General features: G+C 37.5%; 9 protein-coding genes across 9 annotated transcripts; 6 read left to right on the forward strand and 3 right to left on the reverse strand.

Moving 5' to 3' along the window:
* Position 1: 1 nt before the first annotated feature.
* On the reverse strand, positions 2–4,563 carry BDF20DRAFT_846267 (IKI3 family-domain-containing protein). Its single transcript, XM_053079738.1, has 5 exons — positions 4,135–4,563; positions 3,968–4,049; positions 682–3,897; positions 459–607; positions 2–389 (listed from the first exon to the last, which is right to left on the reverse strand). The coding sequence occupies exons 1-5, from the start codon at positions 4,450–4,452 to the stop codon at positions 291–293; spliced, it is 3,864 nt and encodes a 1,287-aa protein (XP_052941021.1). The 5' UTR covers positions 4,453–4,563; the 3' UTR covers positions 2–290.
* Positions 4,564–5,537: 974 nt separating this feature from the next.
* BDF20DRAFT_909496 (P-loop containing nucleoside triphosphate hydrolase protein) lies at positions 5,538–9,416 on the reverse strand (the record flags this gene model as incomplete). Its single annotated transcript, XM_053083592.1, has 13 exons — positions 5,538–6,310; positions 6,381–6,415; positions 6,505–6,589; positions 6,667–6,700; positions 6,775–7,305; positions 7,370–7,678; positions 7,754–7,992; positions 8,061–8,216; positions 8,305–8,395; positions 8,461–8,550; positions 8,625–8,850; positions 8,937–9,183; positions 9,284–9,416. The coding sequence occupies 13 exons, from the start codon at positions 9,414–9,416 to the stop codon at positions 5,538–5,540; spliced, it is 2,949 nt and encodes a 982-aa protein (XP_052941022.1).
* Positions 9,417–11,555: 2,139 nt separating this feature from the next.
* Positions 11,556–13,037, forward strand: BDF20DRAFT_831777 (major facilitator superfamily domain-containing protein; the record flags this gene model as incomplete). Its single annotated transcript, XM_053078479.1, has 1 exon — positions 11,556–13,037. The coding sequence occupies one exon, from the start codon at positions 11,556–11,558 to the stop codon at positions 13,035–13,037; it is 1,482 nt and encodes a 493-aa protein (XP_052941023.1).
* Positions 13,038–13,822: 785 nt separating this feature from the next.
* BDF20DRAFT_904238 (uncharacterized protein) lies at positions 13,823–16,298 on the forward strand (the record flags this gene model as incomplete). The annotated part of the gene is made up of 5 exons (XM_053083004.1): positions 13,823–13,951; positions 14,022–14,146; positions 14,230–14,490; positions 14,614–15,443; positions 15,541–16,298. The coding sequence occupies 5 exons, from the start codon at positions 13,823–13,825 to the stop codon at positions 16,296–16,298; spliced, it is 2,103 nt and encodes a 700-aa protein (XP_052941024.1).
* A 197-nt stretch (positions 16,299–16,495) lies between these two features.
* BDF20DRAFT_812382 (uncharacterized protein) lies at positions 16,496–17,045 on the forward strand (the record flags this gene model as incomplete). The annotated part of the gene is made up of 3 exons (XM_053076777.1): positions 16,496–16,747; positions 16,836–16,945; positions 17,021–17,045. The coding sequence occupies 3 exons, from the start codon at positions 16,496–16,498 to the stop codon at positions 17,043–17,045; spliced, it is 387 nt and encodes a 128-aa protein (XP_052941025.1).
* Positions 17,046–18,418: 1,373 nt separating this feature from the next.
* On the forward strand, positions 18,419–18,571 carry BDF20DRAFT_812267 (uncharacterized protein; the record flags this gene model as incomplete). The annotated part of the gene is made up of 1 exon (XM_053076763.1): positions 18,419–18,571. A coding segment is annotated over one exon (153 nt), but the record flags the coding sequence as incomplete, so codon positions are not given.
* A 280-nt stretch (positions 18,572–18,851) lies between these two features.
* BDF20DRAFT_812227 (Dynamitin-domain-containing protein) lies at positions 18,852–19,459 on the forward strand (the record flags this gene model as incomplete). The annotated part of the gene is made up of 4 exons (XM_053076759.1): positions 18,852–18,884; positions 18,939–19,010; positions 19,070–19,172; positions 19,263–19,459. The coding sequence occupies 4 exons, from the start codon at positions 18,852–18,854 to the stop codon at positions 19,457–19,459; spliced, it is 405 nt and encodes a 134-aa protein (XP_052941027.1).
* Positions 19,460–19,866: 407 nt separating this feature from the next.
* On the forward strand, positions 19,867–20,699 carry BDF20DRAFT_811661 (Dynamitin-domain-containing protein; the record flags this gene model as incomplete). The annotated part of the gene is made up of 3 exons (XM_053076710.1): positions 19,867–20,004; positions 20,081–20,344; positions 20,421–20,699. 3 exons carry the CDS (start codon positions 19,867–19,869, stop codon positions 20,697–20,699), a joined length of 681 nt encoding a protein of 226 aa, XP_052941028.1.
* Positions 20,700–21,463: 764 nt separating this feature from the next.
* On the reverse strand, positions 21,464–23,123 carry BDF20DRAFT_997573 (uncharacterized protein). Its single transcript, XM_053085441.1, has 5 exons — positions 22,776–23,123; positions 22,552–22,694; positions 22,429–22,484; positions 22,192–22,363; positions 21,464–22,120 (listed from the first exon to the last, which is right to left on the reverse strand). Exons 1-5 carry the CDS (start codon positions 23,049–23,051, stop codon positions 21,610–21,612), a joined length of 1,158 nt encoding a protein of 385 aa, XP_052941029.1. The 5' UTR covers positions 23,052–23,123; the 3' UTR covers positions 21,464–21,609.
* Positions 23,124–23,215: the final 92 nt, after the last annotated feature.

The raw sequence follows: 23,215 nt of genomic DNA on the forward strand, positions 1-23,215 counted from the left end.
AAGATTTATTTATTATAATCGTATCTATTATTTAACAAGTTTGGCGGATGGCTATTTGCAAATTGCTAGCAGAATCGAGCTTGTATGCCTCTCAATTGCTGATATTGTTGGTATTGCGAAAAGGTAATATCCCCCCACACGAACTGAACATAAAAAAATTTTCACATTCTTAATTCTATTCTATAGTAAGAGAAATCAGATTGATAACAAAGGAAGGGCGACTTTACACTGAAGAGAATATGAGAATAAGAAGAGTAAGGGGAAAACTTTTTAACTAGAATAATTTGTAACTACAATAAGTTCAGTTTCCATTCAACTTTAGCAATGGTAGGTTTTTCGATCGTCTTGGGATTGTTCCTCGCTTCCTCAAGTTCTTCCATAGTAGCATACTAATATATAGTAAGATATGGTTAGATGTTACTCTTACAATCTGTGCTGTAATTATAAAATAAACTTACCATGTGGACTACAAGCTGTAGCGGGACAAAAACAGTGTCCATACAGTCTTGAAGTTCCTTCAAAAATTTGTCGAATTTTTCTTGGATTGCCCGCGCTTCTTCTACATAATCGAAGGGTACAAGAGCTCGGATCAAGCTGCCCAGTTCACCTAATAGATCACAATTGTAGACAAAAAATGAATTTTCTATTGTGTCGAACAATTAGACAAGTTTCAATACTTACTTTGCATATTACTGGCTTTCTCAATCAACTTCTTGATGGAGTTGACAATATATTCTTCTTCATACACCGTGCCCTTCTTTCCACGAGCTCTCTTTCGCTCTTCTTTCTTTCTTAATTTGGAAGTTTTTCTAGAGCTCGATGTGCCTTGAGACGTCACTGTAGACACTCTCGATGATGCGCTCGTATATCTTGTAAACTGGCTGTACATGGACGTTGTATCGGAGAACATATCGATATTATCCAAGGATTCATCATTTGCCATGGGATTGTTAGCCACCTGCTCCGGTTTCTTCGTACGAAGCTCCACAAGGCGAGCACTTTGTTTATGGAATTGTGCCATCATTTCGTCAATATCATCGTCCATTTGAGTATAACCTTCGACAAGACCAGGCTTGACGTGCGTTTCGATAAGATCGGGGCGATCAAAATTATAGCACATACGTTCAGCTTCCTTCCATGCACTACCTTTTAAAAGACAATCGACAGCCTCTTCAGTATCGTTACAATAATCTTTAGCAACCATAGCAGCTTCTTGATATCGACGTTTTTCTTTTAGATGCTCAATCATATCATAAGCTAGGTTATGTATTTCCTCGACTGAGAACCTTAATTGTTTGATTATGGAAAAGGCTTCTCTCCAACATCCGGCCATACGATAAGACTCTAAAGCTTTTTCCAAATTACCAGCCATAGTGTAAACTATACCCGCTTCCTCATATTTTGTTTTGAAATCCAAATGTCCACCATAAGTATCAAGAATGATCAATTTTTGCTTCTTTTTGTTAGCGAACTCTTCAATCGCAACATGGTAAAGAGAATGCTTTTGCATGTATTCAAGTAACTCATCGAAATGCTCGTCGCCGGCTAAGCACAGATTCTTTAAAGCCTTCTCGTATCGCTTGAGATGATCATCAATCTTATAGCGCTGATAATACTTAGCGAAGCTTTTGAGCTCTTGTAAGAACGGAAGGTATTCCTTAGGATCCATTTGAGCTTGTTGTGCGACCATCAAAGTAAGGGGGAAATCATACATGCCCAAAGCAACGTTATAGAGTAAATCAGCCTTGCACAAAAAGATTGTATATTTCAAAGCATCTTCAGCAGCTTGAATATCTGATTGACGGATGTCTGACAATAAAGACATGGCAGATTCAAGGTCGGGCGGAGAACTTCTGACATAAGTGGACAAAATAGACTGAATATAATAGTCGCGACCTAGTTCGAAAAGAACATCTCTAACGGCTCCACAAATGCTATTAACCTTGTTATCAATGTTCGCGGCTGAAGATTCGCCAACAGAAGGTCGCTCACCGCTATGGTACATTGTAACGGTTGTGTCTTCATTTCGGAGATTTGATAAAAACAAATTCAAATAATCGACTTCTGGTACCTGTTGAATAAAGGTACGGATGTTTTCAACAAAGCGTTCGGGATTAGTATCATACAAAATGTTTAGATCAATTCGATTTTTTCTACAAGCAATGAAAGCAGAGCGGTAATCGAGTGCTTCTAAATCTTCACGAATAGTTGCCAAGACAAAAGCGCGAGGATTGATGGTTTCAAGGTTACCACGTGGCATTTGCAAAACTAAGTTCGGCTTATGTTGAGTGGCAATGACGATTTTAGAGCCACGTTCAAGGCGTCTGGAAGTTTCATCGTAAGGATCGTTTGCTTCATCTGTGAGTTTCAGATTATCCAGGCTACATCTATCTAAAGCCACAAATCTCGCTGTATGACTAGTTGTTGAAAAGACTAACCAATTACTACGTAAAAAGAATGAGGTAGCTTCGGACGAAATAAGTTTGGTATTGACGTAAAGCTTGCTACGATCAGTTAAACCAATAATGGTTCGTTCTGAAGTCTCTTTTTCGATACCAACACGGCAAGTGGCAATCCAAGGGCAAAAGTCAGCGAATATTTGAATTTGGCTGATAACAGGCGCTCCTTCAACAATATCAATGTTATACACTGATCCATCGACCATTTCCAATAAAAGGTCCTTATAGGTAGCGTTAAAATATATGCGTCCACATTGACCATCAAGAGGTGCGGTAGTGATTGTCATGTTTTTGTCGCCAAGACTGAAGTTAGCAATACAAAGAATATCAGCTTGCAAATCTTCATCAAATTGGCAGTAAGCGAATTTATCTTCACTAATCCAACATAATTGTCGAATAGCATTTTTGGCGTAAGATTCGTTGTTGTTGGTGATTTCAGGCAGTTCAAATTCACCTAACAATGACACGCTACCAACACCCCTTTCAGGAAGACTATATAATTGAATTTTTTCGGTTGTGATAACAGCAACATTTAATCCGTTTGATTCGGGTCCGAATGTGACATATTGGATATTTCCATTAGTACTAATGTTGAGCGCACTCATAGGTGGGGGAACATTCATATAACTGAAGGGTGTCAAGAGCAACTCCGATCCATCAATAACTGCTACGTATCCAGGGTTCGCTTCATCAATAGAAGTACTGCAGTAAGCTTCCAAAGTAAAGGTGAGTCGTTCATACTGACCATCGCTGGTAACCATATGAGCAAGCAAAGGATTTTCGACATCCCATGAAAACGCAATGACATCCCTCTTCTTGGAAAGAATAAGATGCTGCTTTAAGTACCAATGGTAATTCTTTGATGTCCATAATTGAACAGACTTCTGGCCTTCTTCCTCGATCCAGACAGCTAGAATTGTTGAGTCTGCATTCCACTTCACTTCCAATACTTTTTGCTTTATGTTTTCTTGTTCTCTTAAAGCAAATTCACCGTGTCGTAGTCCGTTTCTTTCAAAAAACACAATATCGTGACGGTGAGGCAAGCGTTGACTTGCTACAATCAAATTACCAGATGGTCGCCAATCCAGAGCATGTTCTAATCTGTCCACAGGCTCACTCGTATTTTGTAGGATGCCTTCACGATTATAGATACGTATCACACGTGCAACTTTCTGTGGGTCAACATCTGAAATTGTGAAGAAACTGCCATCACCTCTCCAAGCGACGCGTGGTTTCTGGTCATCATCGTCTGAAGTTGTGAATTTTGTTGTGTCCACCTTTTCTTTCAACTTTGCTCTTTGACCAGATCCGTGAAATTGTGTTTCCTTTTTACCCCATCCAACACTGTGCTGGACACCTTCACCTTGCTCTTGAACATGAAGCTCGAATTCGGTGATAGGATCGTACTCTTGTGTCATTTCCAAAACTTTCTTTTCGCCTACAAACAGCAAGAATTTGATGGGTCATCATTTGATTTGACACGGTTGATCCTTCACTTTCTAACTTACCCGTAACCAACACAACTAAATCTTGATCAGGACTCCAGCACATAGCATGAATACCAGCATCAACTGAGCCCATAATTTCCATCTATCAATTGAATGATAACCATACAGTCAGTAAAATTAATTTCTTTTGCACACTTGGTAAATTTATAAACTGGGTTTATACTTACAGCTTCAGCCTCGCTTTCAAAACGTTCTTTACTGAAGTGAACTATATCACCTTCGATAGTTGCCAAACAAACAACTTGAAGATCAGCAATATACGTAAAGTTGACAATAGCTGAACCATGGCAACGGCCAATTTCTGCAAAAGCTGAAGGCTCGCCAGGTATTAACCCACTGGCCGCCACTCGAACTTGAGAATCTGAATCGACGAATGCTACATATACTGTTGAGGATTCGGGATCAGGAGCGATAAAAGCATGACCCTGAATCTCAGAGTTAGTAACGGTAGACAGTTTTTGCTCTAAGATCCCTAAACTACGCATGGTGGTTTAATTAATGTTGATCGATCTGTCAAGAGTTTACAAATAGAAGAAAATGTCAAATCAAAAAGGCTCCGTGCAAATCCAAAAGTAGGTGGCAGTCACTGAAACAATTGCAGTTTTCATGCAGATTTGATCAAACCCCCCTTTTTTTTTGTTTTCTAATTTATTGCAATAACAGTATGGCTGGTGTATACAGGCTTACTATACAAGTACAGCTACTTTATGCCTTTTTTTTTTTACATTTTACAATAATATCATATTTAGGTATATGCTTTTTTGTCAATTGGAGGTGATTTAACATTTTTTGATAAAGGCGATTCTGTCTTATGGCATTTTTTCGTCTAATATATGACGAGACTTCACACAACTCATGTCTTCAGGCTTAAGTTTTTGCGCTCCTGTCAAACAATCATATAGCCATAATACAGCTTTTGCACAATAGATGCAACACTTGCATAGCAAAGAGCGTTTGATGTTTCCTATCGAACTGAGTAAGTCTTTATGCTGGTTGCTAACTGCCTTTGCTCAACTTATGCTATCTTCAATGGTACAATTCAATCGAACGGCTGTTCTCTATTAGCCTTATTGTTCTTTTGTTCAGTTTAAAGCTTGTCTTTTCGTTAAGCATTAGTGCTAGAATACATTCCAGCGCTCATTCTTTTCAGAAAGAAAATAAACAATTCTTGTGGCTAAAAGCATGTTCGAATATAACTTACCTATGAAAATACCGTCGTGATTCGATCACCACAATTATCTAGTTAGCAGATCTTGGTTTTCATCTTTTTCGGCTTGTCTGAGCCCAAACTGGCACCCTTTGACAGCAGTAAACAATTATTTTGATTTCAGATTGTTGAACGAGTCTATTCATAGATGTCATTTTGGATCATACTATTATCAAAATATTGATGGGGAAAACTATTCTGGAAAAAGGAAGTCTAAATTGGACACTGTATGTAACGTTTTTTGTAAAAGCTCTATTTCGCACTAATATGAAAAGGTATTTGCAAGACAGTAATTCTTTTCTTTTTTTTTTTTTTAGGTTTGATGTACAATTTAGCAGTGAAGGGTATCAAAAACAATAGTATCTAGTTTTTGTCAGCTTTTTTGTTACGCTTAGGTAAGGATACAGTATTGTCAAAAGTCGTGGTTCTCTTCTTCGTATCAACAGTTGGCTGTGGTTTTGTGCATTTCTTGGGAATGAAAAGCGTGTAATTACCGTAGTCTAATTTGGGGGTCGACGATGAAGTTGACAAAATGTCGAGGTTGCTGAGTTGAATTGGATTGTGTGCATTCTGCTTTGGTGGTGCTGTGTCAGGCTTCCTTCTGTTTTGGGGTGGGTTTTTGTTATGAGTCTGCTTTTGTGCTGGAGCTTTCCCCGTTGATTTTTCCTGCTTGGGTTTATGTGCTGGTTTTGGGCCTATTTTTAATGACGACGCAGATTGAAAGCCCCCAAATGTTGCTATTAAACTTGTAGGGCTGCTACTGTTTTGACTACTCGTGTTATAAGTAGTTTCAAATTCTTCAAATTTTGCAAAGTACTCCTCGTCTGTATCACTCATCATGTTGTCGACATCGACATCCTTCTCCTCGTCAGCTCCAAAGTCATAAGATGTTTCAACATATCTTGAGCTCCTATATTTTTTTCGCGACTCTGTACTTTTTCTAACCAAAATGTCATCATCCTCAGGCACAGGGCTTCCTATGGTTTCGGCCAACATTCTTCTGATTTCGTTATTCACGTCAGGAACGCAGCGTCGATAAAGTTTGTTGTTCATGCCTTCAAAGAAGCGGGAGGGTTGAGCGGTCATTCTTTTACCCCACCGATTCTGTATGACAGGACTGAGACAATACAAGAAAACTAAGGGTATAAAAAATTAGATCTAAAACTTCATACAAGGCTCGCTTTCTTGCAAAAAACTTGTTCTTACATTTAGAACGCGTCATAGCCACATATAGCAATCGTCTTTTTGTATTATAAACAAGTGAAAATTAAATCAGTATCCATTAAGCAATCCATTTCCCTTTTCTAATAATAGTACTCTTGAATTTTACCCTTCCTCGTTTGCATCTTCATTGTTGTTTAAGGGGATAACACCATCGACACAGGTTACAATAAATACCACTGGCCATTCGAGACCTAAAGTTGGTTGATCGATGCAAAGGGCATTAGCAGAGAAGCAATAAGAGACATGTAAATACCAACTTTGTTAGTACCTTTTGATGTGTGCATAGTGGCAATTGTAACTTTCTATAAGATGTACACATTTCTATGTTCAGTAATGACTTCTTAAAGACCGATTATATCGAATGATGCACACTTACACCCTCTTCTGCTGCTTCTAATTCTTTTTGATTGGAGCATAAGGAGCAGTATTCTAAAAATTCAGCAATGTAATCCAGGGCAGGTGTTTTCTCGTCGTTATCATTCAATTTTGTATCTGATGCAGATCCTCCGACACTCGTCTTCTCCGTTTTAACATTCGATGTTGCAGGTTTACTCTTTGCTTGTTTGGAAGCTGTTGGGTCAATTTCCATTTCGGCGTCATCTATATCAGGAATATCTAAATCTTCATCACTGCTCTCAGCTTCTACTACAGTGATATTTTCAAATTCAGGCGGATCATGGCTGTGATTTTCCAGGTTAGCATGATTTGTATTATTGCCAAAACGTTGGCTTTGAGTCATAGGGACGTAATCTTCATCATCGTCTAAACTTATATTCTTCTTAGAAAGTGTTATCAATTCACCAATATTGGCCATTCTTGCTTGAAAATCTTTATGATGGCTTTCTTCAAGATATTTTTCGTAATCGATTGCTTTGATGATATATGTAAGAATTTCAGAGATTTCAGTCTAGAAATAGTCAATGTGTGAGCATGTTTCATCCACTTTTTGATAAACTATTTTTACATTTTACTTGATCATTGATCATATTTCTGATGGAATCGATCACAGTAACAAATTCCTTTAGTTTGTTACGCATTGCAGCAGCAATGCCACTATTTGTGCATCTGCCGTAACATATCTCATGGATAGCTTCGAGAAAATCACTGGCATTTTTCTTTTTAAATTCTACAAGCTTTTCCAATGACTTTTCGCCGATTTTTCGTCGAGGAACATTGATGATTCTCTTAAAAGCTGAGTGGTCTTTCGGATTGTATGCAAAACGTAGATAGCACAGAATGTCTTTCACTTCGATACGGTCAAAGAATCTATCACCACCCACCTACCATTTGAGACATTTGTTATTATTCATTTGACATGTCGTTTTTGATTTCCATTGCGTGCTAGGGAACCTTACAATCGAAAATGGAATTTTATTTCTCCTAAAGGTTGTTTCAAATTGTCGAGAAATATAATTCATACGCATGAGGATAGCGATGTCTTTATATTGAATGAGGCCTTTGGATAGCTTGATGATCTTTCTGATTTCTTTTGTTATGATTCTGACTTGATCCTCTTCGTCTTCAGGCTCGAGAAGTGCAATAGGCACGCCATCCGGATTGTTGGTATAAAGAGACTTTACAATTCTTTTTTTGTCTAGAATGAAAGAATTCATTTTGGTTCACTAGTCTCATCCTATTATGAAAGAGTGAGATTTTCTCTACCTTGAGTGATCACATGTAAAGCAGATTTCAGTATCATGCTGGTACTACGGTAATTTTGCTCCATATTGATCTGCTTTGTTTCTACAAAATCTTCTTGCATTCTGAAGAAGTTTTTAGGATCCGCACTACGCCAACCAAATATCGATTGATCGGGATCTACAACAAGGTATAAATGAATAACCCAAGTCTATCTATCGTATGTGTTGCAATTGCAATGATAAAAGGGCCACGTCATCAATAATACCTCCTACAGTTGTAACAAATCTCTCTTTAGTGTTTTCTTGGCGTGTTATCAGCTTGACAAGATCATACTGAACAACATTGGTGTCTTGATACTATAACAATATCATTATTGAGCATCAACAACATTATTCGATTAGATAGCGCTATGATCATTTACTTCATCCACTAGAACAGCCTTAATATTGGCTAAGATTGTCCTTCTCTTTGTGAGTAATTCGCGGCCTTTCAACAACAAATTATCAAAATCCTATGCAGAGGGGACAAAAATGATTTCAGGACACGTTGACGAAAGGCGAAAAAAAAAAAAAAGAAGAATCTTACCACAAGATTAAGCTCGTGCAATTTCTCTTCATAAGCTGTAAAAAGGGCAGAAATGTTTTTCTTTGAAAAATCATCACGGTAGGCATCATAGTAGTCTCTGGCTGTCATTCCATCATTTTTTGCTTTACTGATGATGCTACATACAGCGCCTGCTGTCATGTTTGACCTCGTCCATTCATCGATTTCCACAGCTTTATCTTTCAATATTTCAGACATAATATCCCTACTATATATCGCAAAATTGAAACGCGATTCGAAACTGAGTATGTGTCTAACGTGTTATAAGTTCCATTGTAACTATTCACGGTATACCTTGCATCTGTGTCAGCAATTGTGTAGTTGGCATCTAAACCAACAATAGCATGATTTCGACGTAAAAGACGAGAACAAATAGCGTGGAAAGTACCAATAAGGAGTAATTGGGTTTCTTTTTCGCCGATCAGTTTGAATAGACGTTGTTTCATTTCATCGGCTGCTTTATTTGTAAAGGTGACAACTATGATTTGCTGTGGTGGTATTCGTTTGATTAGAACATAATATGCTACTCGACACGTTAACACTTTCAAAATACAAAGTACAAAAGCTTAAGATGAGTATTTGGAATTGCTTCTTCTATAGATCTCATTCCATTATGTAGTGTAATGGTATAAAAGGCTAACCTCTTGTTTTGCCAGATCCTGGGCCGGCCAAGACTTGTAACATTTTGGCATCAGATAAAACTGATTGACGCTGTGCTTCATTGAGTCCTTCGATTACTTTTCTAAACTTTTTGACTTTTTCTTTTAGTTGCATTATCAGTTATGCTTTTCTAGCGTCGAACTAAGATATAAAAAAAAAAACTTTAAACGAGCAGAACAAAAAAAGTTCAGGTACGGGTTTTATGCTCAAAAAAGGAGTTTAGAATTTATTCTTTTTTTATTATTATTGTTGTTCAATATACCATTGTTATCATCTGCTTTATAATAGACGACAAGATGCCATTATATGGCAGAGGTAGCTATAACTTCTGAATGGGTTTATTATGGAGCGTTATGGTATATATATATATATATATATATATATGTATATATGGATATACATCATTTTACATTATATAGGATGACAAGTTTGAGACGCGTATTTCAAGCTACAAGTACTGATAAGTCAAGATTGATAAAGTATGAACAATAAACACATCAAAGCAAGCTTTAGGAGGGATAAAAGTATGTACGTAACTACAACGGCCAAGGTTTTTTTTGGGTATATCTTTATAGCTACAAAAGAAAAAGGATATCGTATGTTTGATGACGAGACTCTTCTTGACGCGTACTGAAAGCAAGTCATGAAACTGTCATATTTTGTTGTGACGCGACTCTTATCCACTGGCAACACTCAAGTTTCTTCTCTGGTTTTTAGAACTATAAAAAGCCATCTGAGCGCCCTTATTCTGTTTGGTAGATACATATTGAATGCAGTTATAGTACTGGAATCCATACTGCGCGTCTCGAAGGTTAAAAGAGTCATGGAAATGTGCATTTTGCTCTTTTCGCATCAAGCAATCCATTCATGCTATTCCTGCAATTGTTTAGAATTCATGCATGCGAAGGCTACAGAGAATGGCAAGCCACAAATGTTTGTTTCCATAGAGAAAAATAGGGTTCAAGGGCACTTATTTTACACCTCCTCTTGGGTTGACTAAAAATGTTTCAAAGTGGAACAAACATCATCCTATGAATCTTTTTGCTGGTGGTTCCTAAAAGGGTAATAAAATTTGGAGAAGGAAAAAAAATGGACCCACATCGGGATACCCGCCTGTTTCTCGCCCAACAGAAAAAACCACAACTTTTCTGTGTATATACCTATTTTCATGTCATGTTCTGCATATGTTGTAACACGCATATACAAAAAGTGGCGTCTATTTCTCTTGAACAGAAGTGTCACAGAAGAGCTTTCAACATGCAGCAAAGACATAATTGCACGTTAGACGTATCCAGTATGTCAAAAGTCGACAGATCAGCCGTAGTCCAAATAATGTACGTGCTCTTTTACTCTTCTAATTCAATAAAGGTATTCGTAAAGACCGCTTAGAAACATGCGTCTGAATGGCATTTCTTCAAATAGGCAACCCAGCAGTGGAACCTACTTAATAAGTGGATAATACTCGACCTACCCCAAACTCGAGTTTTACCTGGAAAGTTATGTAATCAGGAATCCCTTTTTTTTTATTTCTCTAACAGAGGGATCGATTGTGATATATTAAAAAAAAACACACACACACAAAAAAAAGAGCGAAAAAAGCAGAAAAATTGTGGAGAGTAAAGGAACGATCTAGATATTAAAGCTGTAAATCTAGGAAAATCAACTGCAAAGATCTATAAGGTTTTCAGTAGAGTTTTCTCTATTCAGTGATCTCTCATTTTACTTTGTCTTTGTTTGATTGGAATGATTCGCTTGTCCAAAAAACGGGATTCTACGGGTTTTTTTTTCTATAACAAACACAAGTTACAAAAGCTAATTTCGATTTTTACGAAAAAGCTTGATTCTTTTCAATCCATCTTTTTATATTGGCTTATCCATCACTTGTAATGAACACATTATGCATCTTGTGTGATTTGCATGACAAAAAGGTTTAATTTTCAGAAGAAAAAGAGAAAACAAGAATGGATATTGCACTTTGTAACAATTTCGATCCCCGACATGTCATTCTGCTTTAAACAAATGATTCAGGCGGCGTTCAACCAAAAAAAAGGTCAAAGGAAAGTATTGCTTTTCCATGTTTGTAAGGGCGATCAACTTTTTGTTTTTATATAAATATCTTGGAGTATTTTCTATCAACAGGCTAATCCCAAACAGTTCTTTTTAATCATAAACTACTTTGTATTCTTCTCTCGTTTTATACCATTTTCATCTTTTCTACATATCCATATTTGCTCATAACTTCTCTTTAACAAAATGGATTCCCTTGATCTAAAGTTACCCGGTTACATGGTGTACTGTGTAATCATCTCCTGTCTTGGTTCTTTCAGTAACGGTTGGGTTATTGGCTCTCCCAACGTTCCCGGTGATATCACTCATAATTGTCCTAACGGTGCTGCTAAGGTTGCTAGTAGCGCTTTCCCTGATTGTCTTCCTATGAACACGGGTCTGTGGGGTTTCGCAGTTGCCTCCTTCTGTGTTGGCGGTTTGGTAGGCAGTCTTTTCGGCGGTGGTATTCAAACAAAATTCGGTCGTAAAAAGACCATTATTTTCAACAACATTGGTTGGATCATTGGCGGTCTCTTAATTGGTGTTGCTGTCAATCCTGCTATGTTCATCATCGGTCGTGTTCTCTGCGGTCTTTCTTGTGGTCTCGGTTCTCTTTCTACTCCTACTTATGTCGGTGAAATTTCTACTGTCAAAGCGCGTGGTACAATGGGTACCTGTAACCAATTTGCCATTGTAATCGGCATTTTGCTTTCTTCCGTTATTGGTCTTCCTTTAGCCACTGTTCCTCTCTGGCGTATCAACTATGCTATCGTTGCTTTCCCCGCTGTTGCACAATTCTTCTTAATGGCTGGTTGTGTCGAATCGCCTCGTTACCTCATTTCCGTGAATCGTCTTGAAGAAGCCAAGGAAAACCTTCAAAGACTTCGTCCTGGTGCTAACATTGACAAGGAATTTTACGGTATGATCGAAGGTCAACTTGGTACTGCTGCTGCCAAGGCAGCCGTAGGTGATGTTGATTTGTACGATGACAAGAAGGATGATATGTTCATGGACATGGAAAGCAACTCTGCTGTTGTCGATGAAGGAATGCGTGCTCCTATGAGCATGATGGACATATTCAAGGACCCTCTCATCCGCCGTATTGCTATCACCGTTATCTGTCTTCATGTTATCCAACAATTGATCGGTATGAATGCTGTTATGTACTACTCCACCACCATTTTCAACATGACTTTTGATGCCAAGATGTCTATGTACATGGCTATCGTTACCACTGCTGTCAACTTTATTTCCACCATCCTATCTCTGATCTTGATTGACCGTATGGGTCGTCGTCCTCTTCTTATGATTGCTGAAATTGGTGCCTGCATCTTCTCCGTTCTTTTGATTATCGGTTACGTTTTCAACGTGGGTGCTCTTTTGATCGTTTCTGTCTTTGGTTATGTTCTTTCCTTTGCTATTGGCGTTGGTCCCATTCCTTGGATGATGACTTCCGAATTGACCCCTGTTTACGCTTCTTCTGCTGTCGGCGCTATTGCCACCGCTGTTAACTGGGCCATGAACTTCTTAATCGGTCAGTGTTTCCCTCTTATCTTTGCTGGTATTCAAGGCTACTCCTTTGCCATTTTCGCTGCTATTGCTCTGATTGCCGCCGTTTTCACTTTCTTCAGAGTACCTGAAACCAAGGGTCGTCGTCTCGAAGAAATTGTTCGTAGCTTCGAAAAATAACTTCTCTCACTTGCTAAACCCCTTTCATAACTTATTTGTTTTCTTTGTACTTTTATTTCAACAACTCACATGTATATTATCATTCTCCGAATTTTTTTTTTGTATAATAGTCTAATATTTCTCACATCTTTACATTCATGTTTATAGTTAGTTACCTTTGTCCTTTTTTTTTTTTTTCTTCAAACGCATCATTCTTTTGTATTAATAAAATCTTTGTACTATATATTCTCACTGAATTTTTTCTTTTTACGAAAGGGAGGCTCTCACTTGGTCCAACTGCAGAAAGTCAATACACTAGCGTGGTTACATGGTCATTGACAAAGGTTCAAAATTCAGTTGTTAGTAACCTGCCACTCTATATCAAAGACACTCTATTGTGTTGAATCGAGAATAGAAGAGCATATATCAAAATGACAAATTTGCGTGAAACACAAAGGCCATATGAACGATACCCCTTTGGCTCGTCATATATCATTTTTACATTATACTACATAAACCAGTGGCTTGTTCCCATGCATGGCGTTCAGTTCTTCGTATATTTGATTTACAAAACGCTTATAGAGTTGTCTTATCCATCAAACGAAACAATCAAAATTGTGTAAAATACAGTTTGAATGCAATTTTGTCTTACTTCGTGCTTAGATAAGCCAACGCTTTTATAGCCACAGTCACCCGTCCTCCTAAATTTTGTTCGCTGTCATTTTTTTACCTACATTTTTCTAATATCATTTTTACATTGTACAAACGCGATATTACCATATCCATTATAGACCACGTTATAACCAATGCCACCCAAACAAAAGAAACCCAACAATAACGAGAGTGGGGAAGAAGCAGAGGAAGCTCTTCAGGCCGTTATTTTAACAGACTTTTTTGAAGAGCACTTTCTTCCAATCTCTCATGAAATGCCTCGAGTAAGGACCATTATTATTCAAGTCACTAGCACGCATTAGCTACAAGCTGCTAATATGCTTCCTTTGATAGTGCCTCATGCCTCTATGTAATATACCGCTGATCGAGTATACATTGGAGTTATTGAGTACTGTGGATGTCTTTGAAGTATTTATAGTCTGTACAACTCATATTGATGCTATCAAGAATTATTTCGAGTAGGTGAAAGCAACCCACAAAGCATACCTTCCATTACGAAACAGGCAGCAACTGACTGTCAACTGTTCATTTTTTTTTCTAGAAAGTCAAACTGGATGAAACCCAATTCTAGATTAGCAGTCAAGATTGTTGCTACACCTGAGTGCATGTCAGTAGGTGATTGTCTTCGTGAACTCGATGCTCGTCAGCTGATTACAAACGACTTTATTTTAACCTCTGGTGAGCTTGTTTCAAACCTCAAATTGGATAAAGCTATTGAGGAACACCGTGCTCGTAAAAAGACAGATAAAAACTCCATCATGACCATGATTCTTAAAGAAGCTTCTCGTACACATACAGCCAGGTAAAGTTTTTCCAACAGAGACACGCTTTGTTAAGATGCCTATCGAATTAACAGACAACTCTACCTATCAAATCAATATGATGCCTTCAATTATCAACAACAAAATGGGATCATTTTTTCCAGAGCCAAGGATGCCAATAGTATATTTGTATTAGATCCTACCAGCTATCAATGTGTTTATTACGAACCTGTCGTTTCACTTCCTCGCAAAGATCGTTTAGAAATTTCGCCCGAAATATTCGAAAATCGCACTCAACTTGAATTTCGCAACGACCTTGTCGATCCCTTTTTAGACATTTGCTCAGTCGAAGTGCCTGCTTTATTCACTGAGAATTTTGATTGGCAACGGTTACGCAGCGATTTTGTTCATGGTATTGTCACCTCTGATATTTTGGGAAAAACCATCTATACAAGGCTTGCTACAGAGTCGTACGTCGGCCGCGTACAAAATGAACAGCTGTATGCCACCATCACTTCTCATGTTTTGAATCGTTGGTCTTTTCCCATCGTGCCAGAAACCAACTTACGAGCGGGTGATGACTATGAATTCAGCAGAGGCAATATCTACAAGTCCATGAATGTTGTTTTATCGCGATCCTCCATTCTCGAAGAAAATCTCCAAATTGGAGCTGGTACCCGTATTGGGGAAAATACACACATAAAGAACTCAGTCATTGGAAGAAACTGTCACATTGGCGATAACGTAGTGCTAGAAGGAGCTTATGTATGGGATGATGTCGTTATCGAGAACAACTGTACCATCAATGACAGTATTATTGCAAACAATGTTCATATTCTAAACAACACAACCATAGAAAAGGGCTCCATCCTATCTGTAGGTGTCACACTCGGCCCTGATCTCTCGATTGCCAAATATTCTAGACTCAGTCTTCATCCTCAACCCAAAAATAGTATGTTTGAGGAAAGCGAGGATGAAAATGATGCTGAAGAAGGTACAGTCATATTAAAAAGAGGGGAGCAAAACAGTCATTTCGGGATACCAGTGACATAAGCAAAATGAGATTGACTCCTCCTTTCGATTCATTTTAGAACGCCAGGAAGTTGTTGTAGGCAATCACACCACTGTTTACTACTGGAAACTCCGTTCCGACGATGATGATGTCGATATTCGTAATGTGAAGTTGGGTTCTTTAGCCTTTGATATGGCTGACATCAAGTTGGAAGACGGCGACATCACCGACAGTGCAAGTGAAATAGGCGAATCTTCGGATGATGAAGATGATATAGGATCCATTGATGGAGCATATGCATTAGACTCCAGTATTGCTAAGAAGACGGAAGAATTCAAGAGAGAAATTGCTTCCACAATTGAACGCTCTATCAATGAAAACCATACTGTTTATACAGCAGCTTTGGAAGTGACAGGCTTACGTATGTCTAGTAATGGATCTTATACGGACGTTAGAGAAGTGATGGTGCCCATCATTATGGATCATATTGATGCTAACAACAACACTATGCAGAGCATGAAGTCCGTGTTGAATAAATGGGCACCTTTAGTGGGAAAAATGACACATACACCTGACGATCAAGTCCATGTATTACAGATTCTACAAACGTATTGTGCATCTCAGGAAAACTTAGGCAAGCTCTTCTTGGGCGCTTTACAAATTTTCTATAATGCGGACGTGGTGGAAGAGGATGCTATTCGACATTGGTACAACTCAGACTCAGCAAATTCGAGTCCTGCAGAGACAAAGTTGAAAGAAAAAGCAACTAAATTCATAGAATGGTTAGATGAAGCAGAGGAAGAAAGCGAAGAAGAAGACGACAGTGATGAAGAATAGATCATTAAAATAGCAACAGATCCAAAAAAATAATAATAAGAATATAGCACTCTGCTGCATAAATGACAAGCGGACTGCAGTTACTTTTCTAAGCCTCCCATTTTTTGTTAACATAGTTTTGTGTACTTTTCATAGTACGCTTTTACCCAAATTCTATTCTTTAATAAACCAAACTTGTACATTACATATTAGAAAGAATGGCTTCCACTACTCCGGCTAACATCATCGGCTCACTTACATTTTGCCCAGAATGTGGTAATCTTTTAGATATGGCAGGTGGCGATGACGATATTCTCGTGTGTAATCAATGCAGTTGCGCTTTCAGAACAGCGGGTATCGAAGCAACCGAAGTTATCACCACTTCTTCAGAACGTGCATTCCAATCGGCCTTAAAATCCAAGCGTCATTTGGTACAACAAAGCAAAGAAGCCAAACAAGCCAGAGCTATTGTAAGAAACACTCAGCTTTCGCCACACATACTCCATCCCCCTTTTTCGTTCTGACAGGTCTTTTTATTTTTTATTCTTTTTTTTGTAGATCAAAGAAAAATGTCCCAATTGTGGTAACCCCGAAATGGAATATCATACAATGCAGCTACGTTCTGCAGATGAAGGTCAAACAGTATTCTATAACTGTAAGAAATGCGGGTAAGTCGATAAGAGTGTTTTCGGAAAGAAGGACGTCAATAATTTATACTCTTTGCTTTATTTCATGTGTTCTAGTTATAAATACTCCGTCAACAATTAGACTCTCTATCTTCAACTCGACATCTACATATCTAAATGTATTTCTAGACGACACTATCTTCACCAATTTCTTTTCTTGTAAATTTTTCCATCTCAAACCATATTTTTTCGTCGTCAGTTACTATATATCCTCAACATATTCAGCATTAAATCAAGCAATGTCAGGTCATTGTGATTGTTGCGGAAGCAGTTATCAGACACGGATTACGTGACAGATTGTGGATATATAATATGTGGGAGCAGCTGTTTCGGACACAACAAGCATTAGTCAGACTTCTGTCCGATATTTCTATTTGAAAAAAGCGATGCAAATATATAAGTAGAGGTGAATAGATGCGAGTATGACAACATTAGGTATGAGTTTAAGCATGAGCTTCAAGGAGGTTGAACAATTATTACGTGGTTGGATAAAAAAGAAGGAAAGGACTTTAAATGGCAACAAACAATCTCTTCTCAAGACGCAGAAGATATATTGAAAGGGTTTCTTAAGTTATTTGTTAACAAGGGGCGTAAAGGCATCTGGATCTTTATTGACTAACTTTTGTTGTCATTTTCGGATAAGGGGGCTGTCATCTGTTCATCAGTTATCAAAGTTCTAAAATTGATAAGCAGATACGTCCTCTGGATGAGGCCAAAGCTTAACTAAAACATATGAGAGAGTGCAAACGGTTAATTGATAGTGCATGGATAATTGTTGGTCAAAGATATAAGCTAATGCACGTATTTTTCAATGGAAGATGAGTCTATCATCTGCAGCAAGAAAATGAGTATTCAAGAATTCTACTTCAACATCGAAGGATGCTGCAACAGTGATACAATGTTTGTTTCTGAAAAAAAAAAAGAAAGAAAACCATTAATTACCCAATAAATACGACTCATATTTTAGTAGTAAAAAAAGATAAACGTTCTAGAAGAATAGAATTGTTGGTTGTTAAGGATAAAAATGGGACTCTTGTGAGTAATTGGGTAAATGTTTTCGTAAACATCGTTCAGACATCACAGAAAAAACTATTAGAAAGGTAAAGCCTAGCACTATATATTGCTACCATCTGTATATTCGCGCAACCGCTTGTGATCAAGCTCTACAGCAAGTAGAATACTCTAAATTTTTAAAAGTAATAAAGAGAAATGTAATTTTTATAATTTATACTTATTAACATGTTCTTTCAGGGCATATAAACAAATTAAAGAAGTAGTCGTCAACAACAAAGGCAAGCTAGAATATTTTCAAGGCACTAGATAATTCACAAAGGCAACTCAAAGCTATTCAAATGTAGAAAAGGATGAGTGAAGAAATCTATGCGTTTGGACCCGTTGTCACATATTTTGAATCATTTACCCTCCTACCGTCCTCATTCACCTACCACTTGCTAATCATGGAAAGTCAGTTGGCCGTTCATTTGTGACATTCTATATGAATTGGATTACTTGTTCCATGGCGCTGAGCCGCCTTGTATAGAGCCTTTTCTTGGTTCCAACCTAATACAATGGTTGACTCCCCATTTTCCTTCCTCCACCAATGTTTAAACTTTTTTTACCCTTGACACTCAAAGGGCTTTTTTTTCACTATATTATATAATCATTGGGATTTGCCTCGGGCTTTTGCCAATTGGGTTTTTGAAAATTTTTGTAATAAAACTCTTTGGTTATTCTGGGTTGGCCAAACAACTTTGATTTTCAATTAGTCTTCTCTTGCTTATCCAAGTCTCTTTTGAGAACAAAAAAAAAAAATAAAGTTCCGCCTCCACGGTTTAATGTAAACCACAGGAGTTTTTTCTCTTTCAAACTTATACATTCTTTATACCAAATGAGTTCGAAATACTCGACGTTACCCGATATTGTAAGTAGGCTCATAAGTTATAACGATACTTCCCTGAAATTAACATTTATAAAGGATGACCAACCAGATGTATACGAAACTCCAGACACAAACGAGAGCTCAGTTAACGTGACTTACGAAAATCAGGTACGAACTTTCATTGCTGACAGTTAGAACGAGGCCAATTCTTGACATATGATATATAGTCAAGCGACGATGATGATGGAGAAGAAGTTGTAAAATCTCGTGTCTCAGTTAAAGATGCAGCTAGTAGATTCAAAGACAGTATAGTAGACTCGACAGATGCAGGTAGAGCAGACATTTTCTTGAACATACAGACATGCCTACACTTTTACTATGTACAATTTTGCTGAAAAGATACATATCATCTTCCATCAGATTTTTCGGATCGATTGTCTCGTAGAAAGAAGGCCATGTATCGTACATTCGTACGTCGACCACTCGGGCTAGAAACAAGCGAGTATGAAATATTACCAAAAAACCTGACGTTGGAAGAGACTCCTTTACAGAAACTACGTCGACTTATGTACGAAATTCAAGAGCTAAATGATGAAGTTGAAAAACAGAAGGTGTGAGATATAACATATTTACTTTTTGGTTTTGTATTATGAGTGCTAACGATCCTAAATTTATGACTTTTTTCAGGAACCATTCGACGCCAAAGAGACCATTTCACAGTCAGAAATATTGTCCCAAATTGCATTTCTTCAATCTGATTTGGCTCGTCTAAAGCAGCAAGCAGATGATATTAGCGATTTAGGCACAAAATCAGGCTATACAAGGTCGATGAGCGAAGCTAAATCTTTGATTAAACAATTGGAAGCATTTAAAAACCTCCCTGAGAACACAGTTGATACTGCGACGGAAGAAGTTTCTAATGCAGACGGTTCTGCTGTCCAAAAGAATTCAAATAAAAACAATGTGAGTAGTTATACATTTGCTTGACTGACTTTGGGATTATTGATGAAACAGTTTGTAATAGATGGTCACCTATGAGCTCTACTATACCCCCGAAACAGTCAAAATGCAGAAAGAAACGAAATTATCGGATATTGACCAACGTCTTGCAAGATTGGAAAAACTGATAGGATCTCGTTCTGGAGAAGGATTAGAGAGTTTGGTACAGATAAGAGAGAGATAGTTGGAATGTTTATGTCTCGAAACTGACTTCAGGCTGCCCTTCATTATGCGTTTAGCCCTCAGATATTGCTGCTAGTTCACTAGTCAATTCGTTATCAAAATTAGAGCAACAGGTAGCTGTTCTTACACAGCCGGGGCAATTAGAAATGATAGCACGCAGAGTCAAAATTCTCAATAGTGATTTGGAAAGGCTCAATGAATTGAAATCTGGGAGAAAAGACACATACAGCTTTACTTTATCGAGTTTTACACCTTCTAATAATACACAGACGAATGCAGACAATGTGAATAAAGATGGCTCAAATGATACAGAAACAAAGGTAAAAAGAAAAGCAGCAGTGAGATAATGCTTTTCACTAAATTGACACAACTCCATTATCAATAATTCCAACATAGATCAACAAAATGTTTGATACTATGGAGAAGATTGATCCGTTGCTAAACCTGACACCAGCTCTGTTAACAAGATTAAAATCATTGCAAAGCCTGCATATGGAAGCAGCTTCTTTTAGTCAGTCGGTCAAGGTTATTTCTGAGGAACAAACGAGAATGGCGGATGAGTTGAAAAGCTTGAGTAATACTTGCGATTTGGTAAAATACAGTATCCCATTCAGCTCGCTTTGCGTACATGCCACTGATCTTTCAATTTTCAATGTTTTTCTCATCCTAGCTTAATTCGAGTCTCAAGGAAAATGATGAGTCCGTAACAAACAATATTAAAGTGATTGATGAAAGAATAACCGATATTATACGACGTATTACGGAGCTTAATTCAGAAGAAGAGCACTGATAATAAAAACGATGTTTTATATGAACAATAGGGTGATGAAATGCGATATGAATCAAATGTATTTCGATTAAATACATGATTTGAGTATATTAATGTTGGTTGAAACATTAGAAAGTATAAATCTCTATAAGATTCACAAAAGAAATGGTATATATTACTTCTGAAGCGAGGAAATAATATATATAAATATAAACATATGTACAAGCGTTTGATTTTGAATAGTAACTAAGTGATGAGCAATAGTGATAGTTGTTCTTCCGCCCTCTTCAAGAAATTTATCTAAAGCACTTCAACCATACCTTCACTATCGCTGTATAAGGCTGACGTAGTCCTCATCTTATAGCAACACTCTTGCATCTACGAAGTAATGCACGGGGGATAGCAATACGTTGTTTTGACAACCTGATAGAATATCACCATGCGCACCAACCATAGTATTATATCCTTGAGGTAAAATGCGAAATACCAAAAAGAAGAGATTTTTTCCCGTTTAAAACCACCTTTTCGATATCATATAACTTTGACAGCAAAAATACAAGAAAGGTATTGCTGAAAGACACGTCTTAAGCATAGTAAATGACCTTTTCTCGATTATCCGCAAATAGTCTGGATGTAAATTTTCAATAATTGTCTTAAAAAAAAGTAAAAGTTTGTCTAATCTGAGCCAGAAAAAAAACTGTATTTGCCACACAGCGGGATTTGAAAGAAAAAGCAGAAAAACAAAAAACCACAAAATCCCTCCATATAAACAAACACTGAGGCCCAATAAGAATCATTTATTTATTAGCAAAACGACTAACTATAGTAGTAAATGGATGAAGCATTGGTTGACAGATTCTCGGTACATGTATCGCCAAAAGTAGATTTGCCACAGATCGTACTTGCCAATGGCTCAAAGTTGGAGGATTGCTGAATCATTGTTTGACTGTCGTTGTCTGATAAAGCTACGGAATATTCCTGGTCAATCTTATTCTGCTTCTTACGTTCGCTGTAATTATAGGTTGTATCATTCATTTTGTTTTCATTTTCAATCTCATCGTCAGGTGTATGTAATGTTTTTTCACCATTAGAAATAGACGGAGAAATCTGACACGATGGACGCAAACTGCGACGTTGAGGATGTTGACTTGATCTTTTCTTCGCATTAGTGACAGTGACAATTTTTTTTGCAGCCCAATCCCTTAGCTTATGCATACCCAACTGAGTGAAGAAAAATAGGATGACAAGAATGGAGATGGCCAAGTACCATATAATAGCGGTTGGTCCTACATTCCAATCCAAAAACGAATAAACCCACCATTTTTCTCTGTTTCAACGAGTAATTAATTGATTTTGATGAGATGGTGCCAGTGTAGTTCATAGCGTTCGTACACTTACGTGGCATAAATAATAAAGGTAAGGCACATGTATATCAACACGGTCCCGTAAACTAATAGTACGGCTCGAATAGACAAAGACATCCTGTTGAAAAGTACTTCGAGAATGATGATAAATAAGGTGACAGCATGAAGTGATATGCTTGTCCAAAAGTCGATTTCGGACAAATGAGCTGTCAAATAAATTAGCCTTGCATGTGGTGTGCACTAATTTTATAAAGCGTAACACATAACTTACCATCAATTAGTTTCTCTTTAGCCAATAAGGTCCAGAATACAAAAGGTGTCAGGAGACTGTAAAGAGTTGGTTTTTTTTTCAGTTACTATACTGCAATCATGCGTGAAGCTCATGCAACCTTACTTAAATACAACAACTGTGTGATAAAGATAATAGTACAGATAATTAAGGCTTGAGTGTTGATTTATAAATGTAGTGGGAGTCTTTGGTAAGGAAGGTTGATTTTTTGCTGACCATATGTAGCGTGCATGATGATAGAGGGTTGCCTAGTGTTTAAGAGGATAAAGAGAAAAACATGCGTTAATCAAGGAACTTCTACTTCACTTTTATTGCAATAATCCTAATACCATTTGATATGAATGCAACCCTATAAATGTGAGATCAGTAAAATAAGCAAGAAAATGCCTAATACCGCCTGTCTGCGCCGTATAAACAATATCAGCCCACATAACGATTAACGTGTATAGAGTAAGTGGCAGACGAATATAGAAAAGTGTTCTGGAGGATATGAAATGCGAAGTTACTGCACGTTCAGGCTCAAAATTGTCGAGGCCGAACCATTGAATCAATTTTACCGATGAAGCTGGTATTGGCTCATCTCGATAATTATTACGTATTCTCATGCAATGCTGGACTTTGTTTAGTATCTGATGCTGAACTCAGAGCAAGCAAGAAAGAACAAACGATGATTTCTGAAATGGACCAAAGACCATATATCCAGTATTTTTTGTCTGCTCACATTTTGCTCCTATTTTCTCTCAAAAAAGAAATATATAGGAGACGTCCT

Source organism: Mycotypha africana, assembly GCF_025528875.1.
Source record: "Mycotypha africana strain NRRL 2978 chromosome Unknown BDF20scaffold_1, whole genome shotgun sequence".
Taxonomy (NCBI): domain Eukaryota; kingdom Fungi; phylum Mucoromycota; class Mucoromycetes; order Mucorales; family Mycotyphaceae; genus Mycotypha; species Mycotypha africana.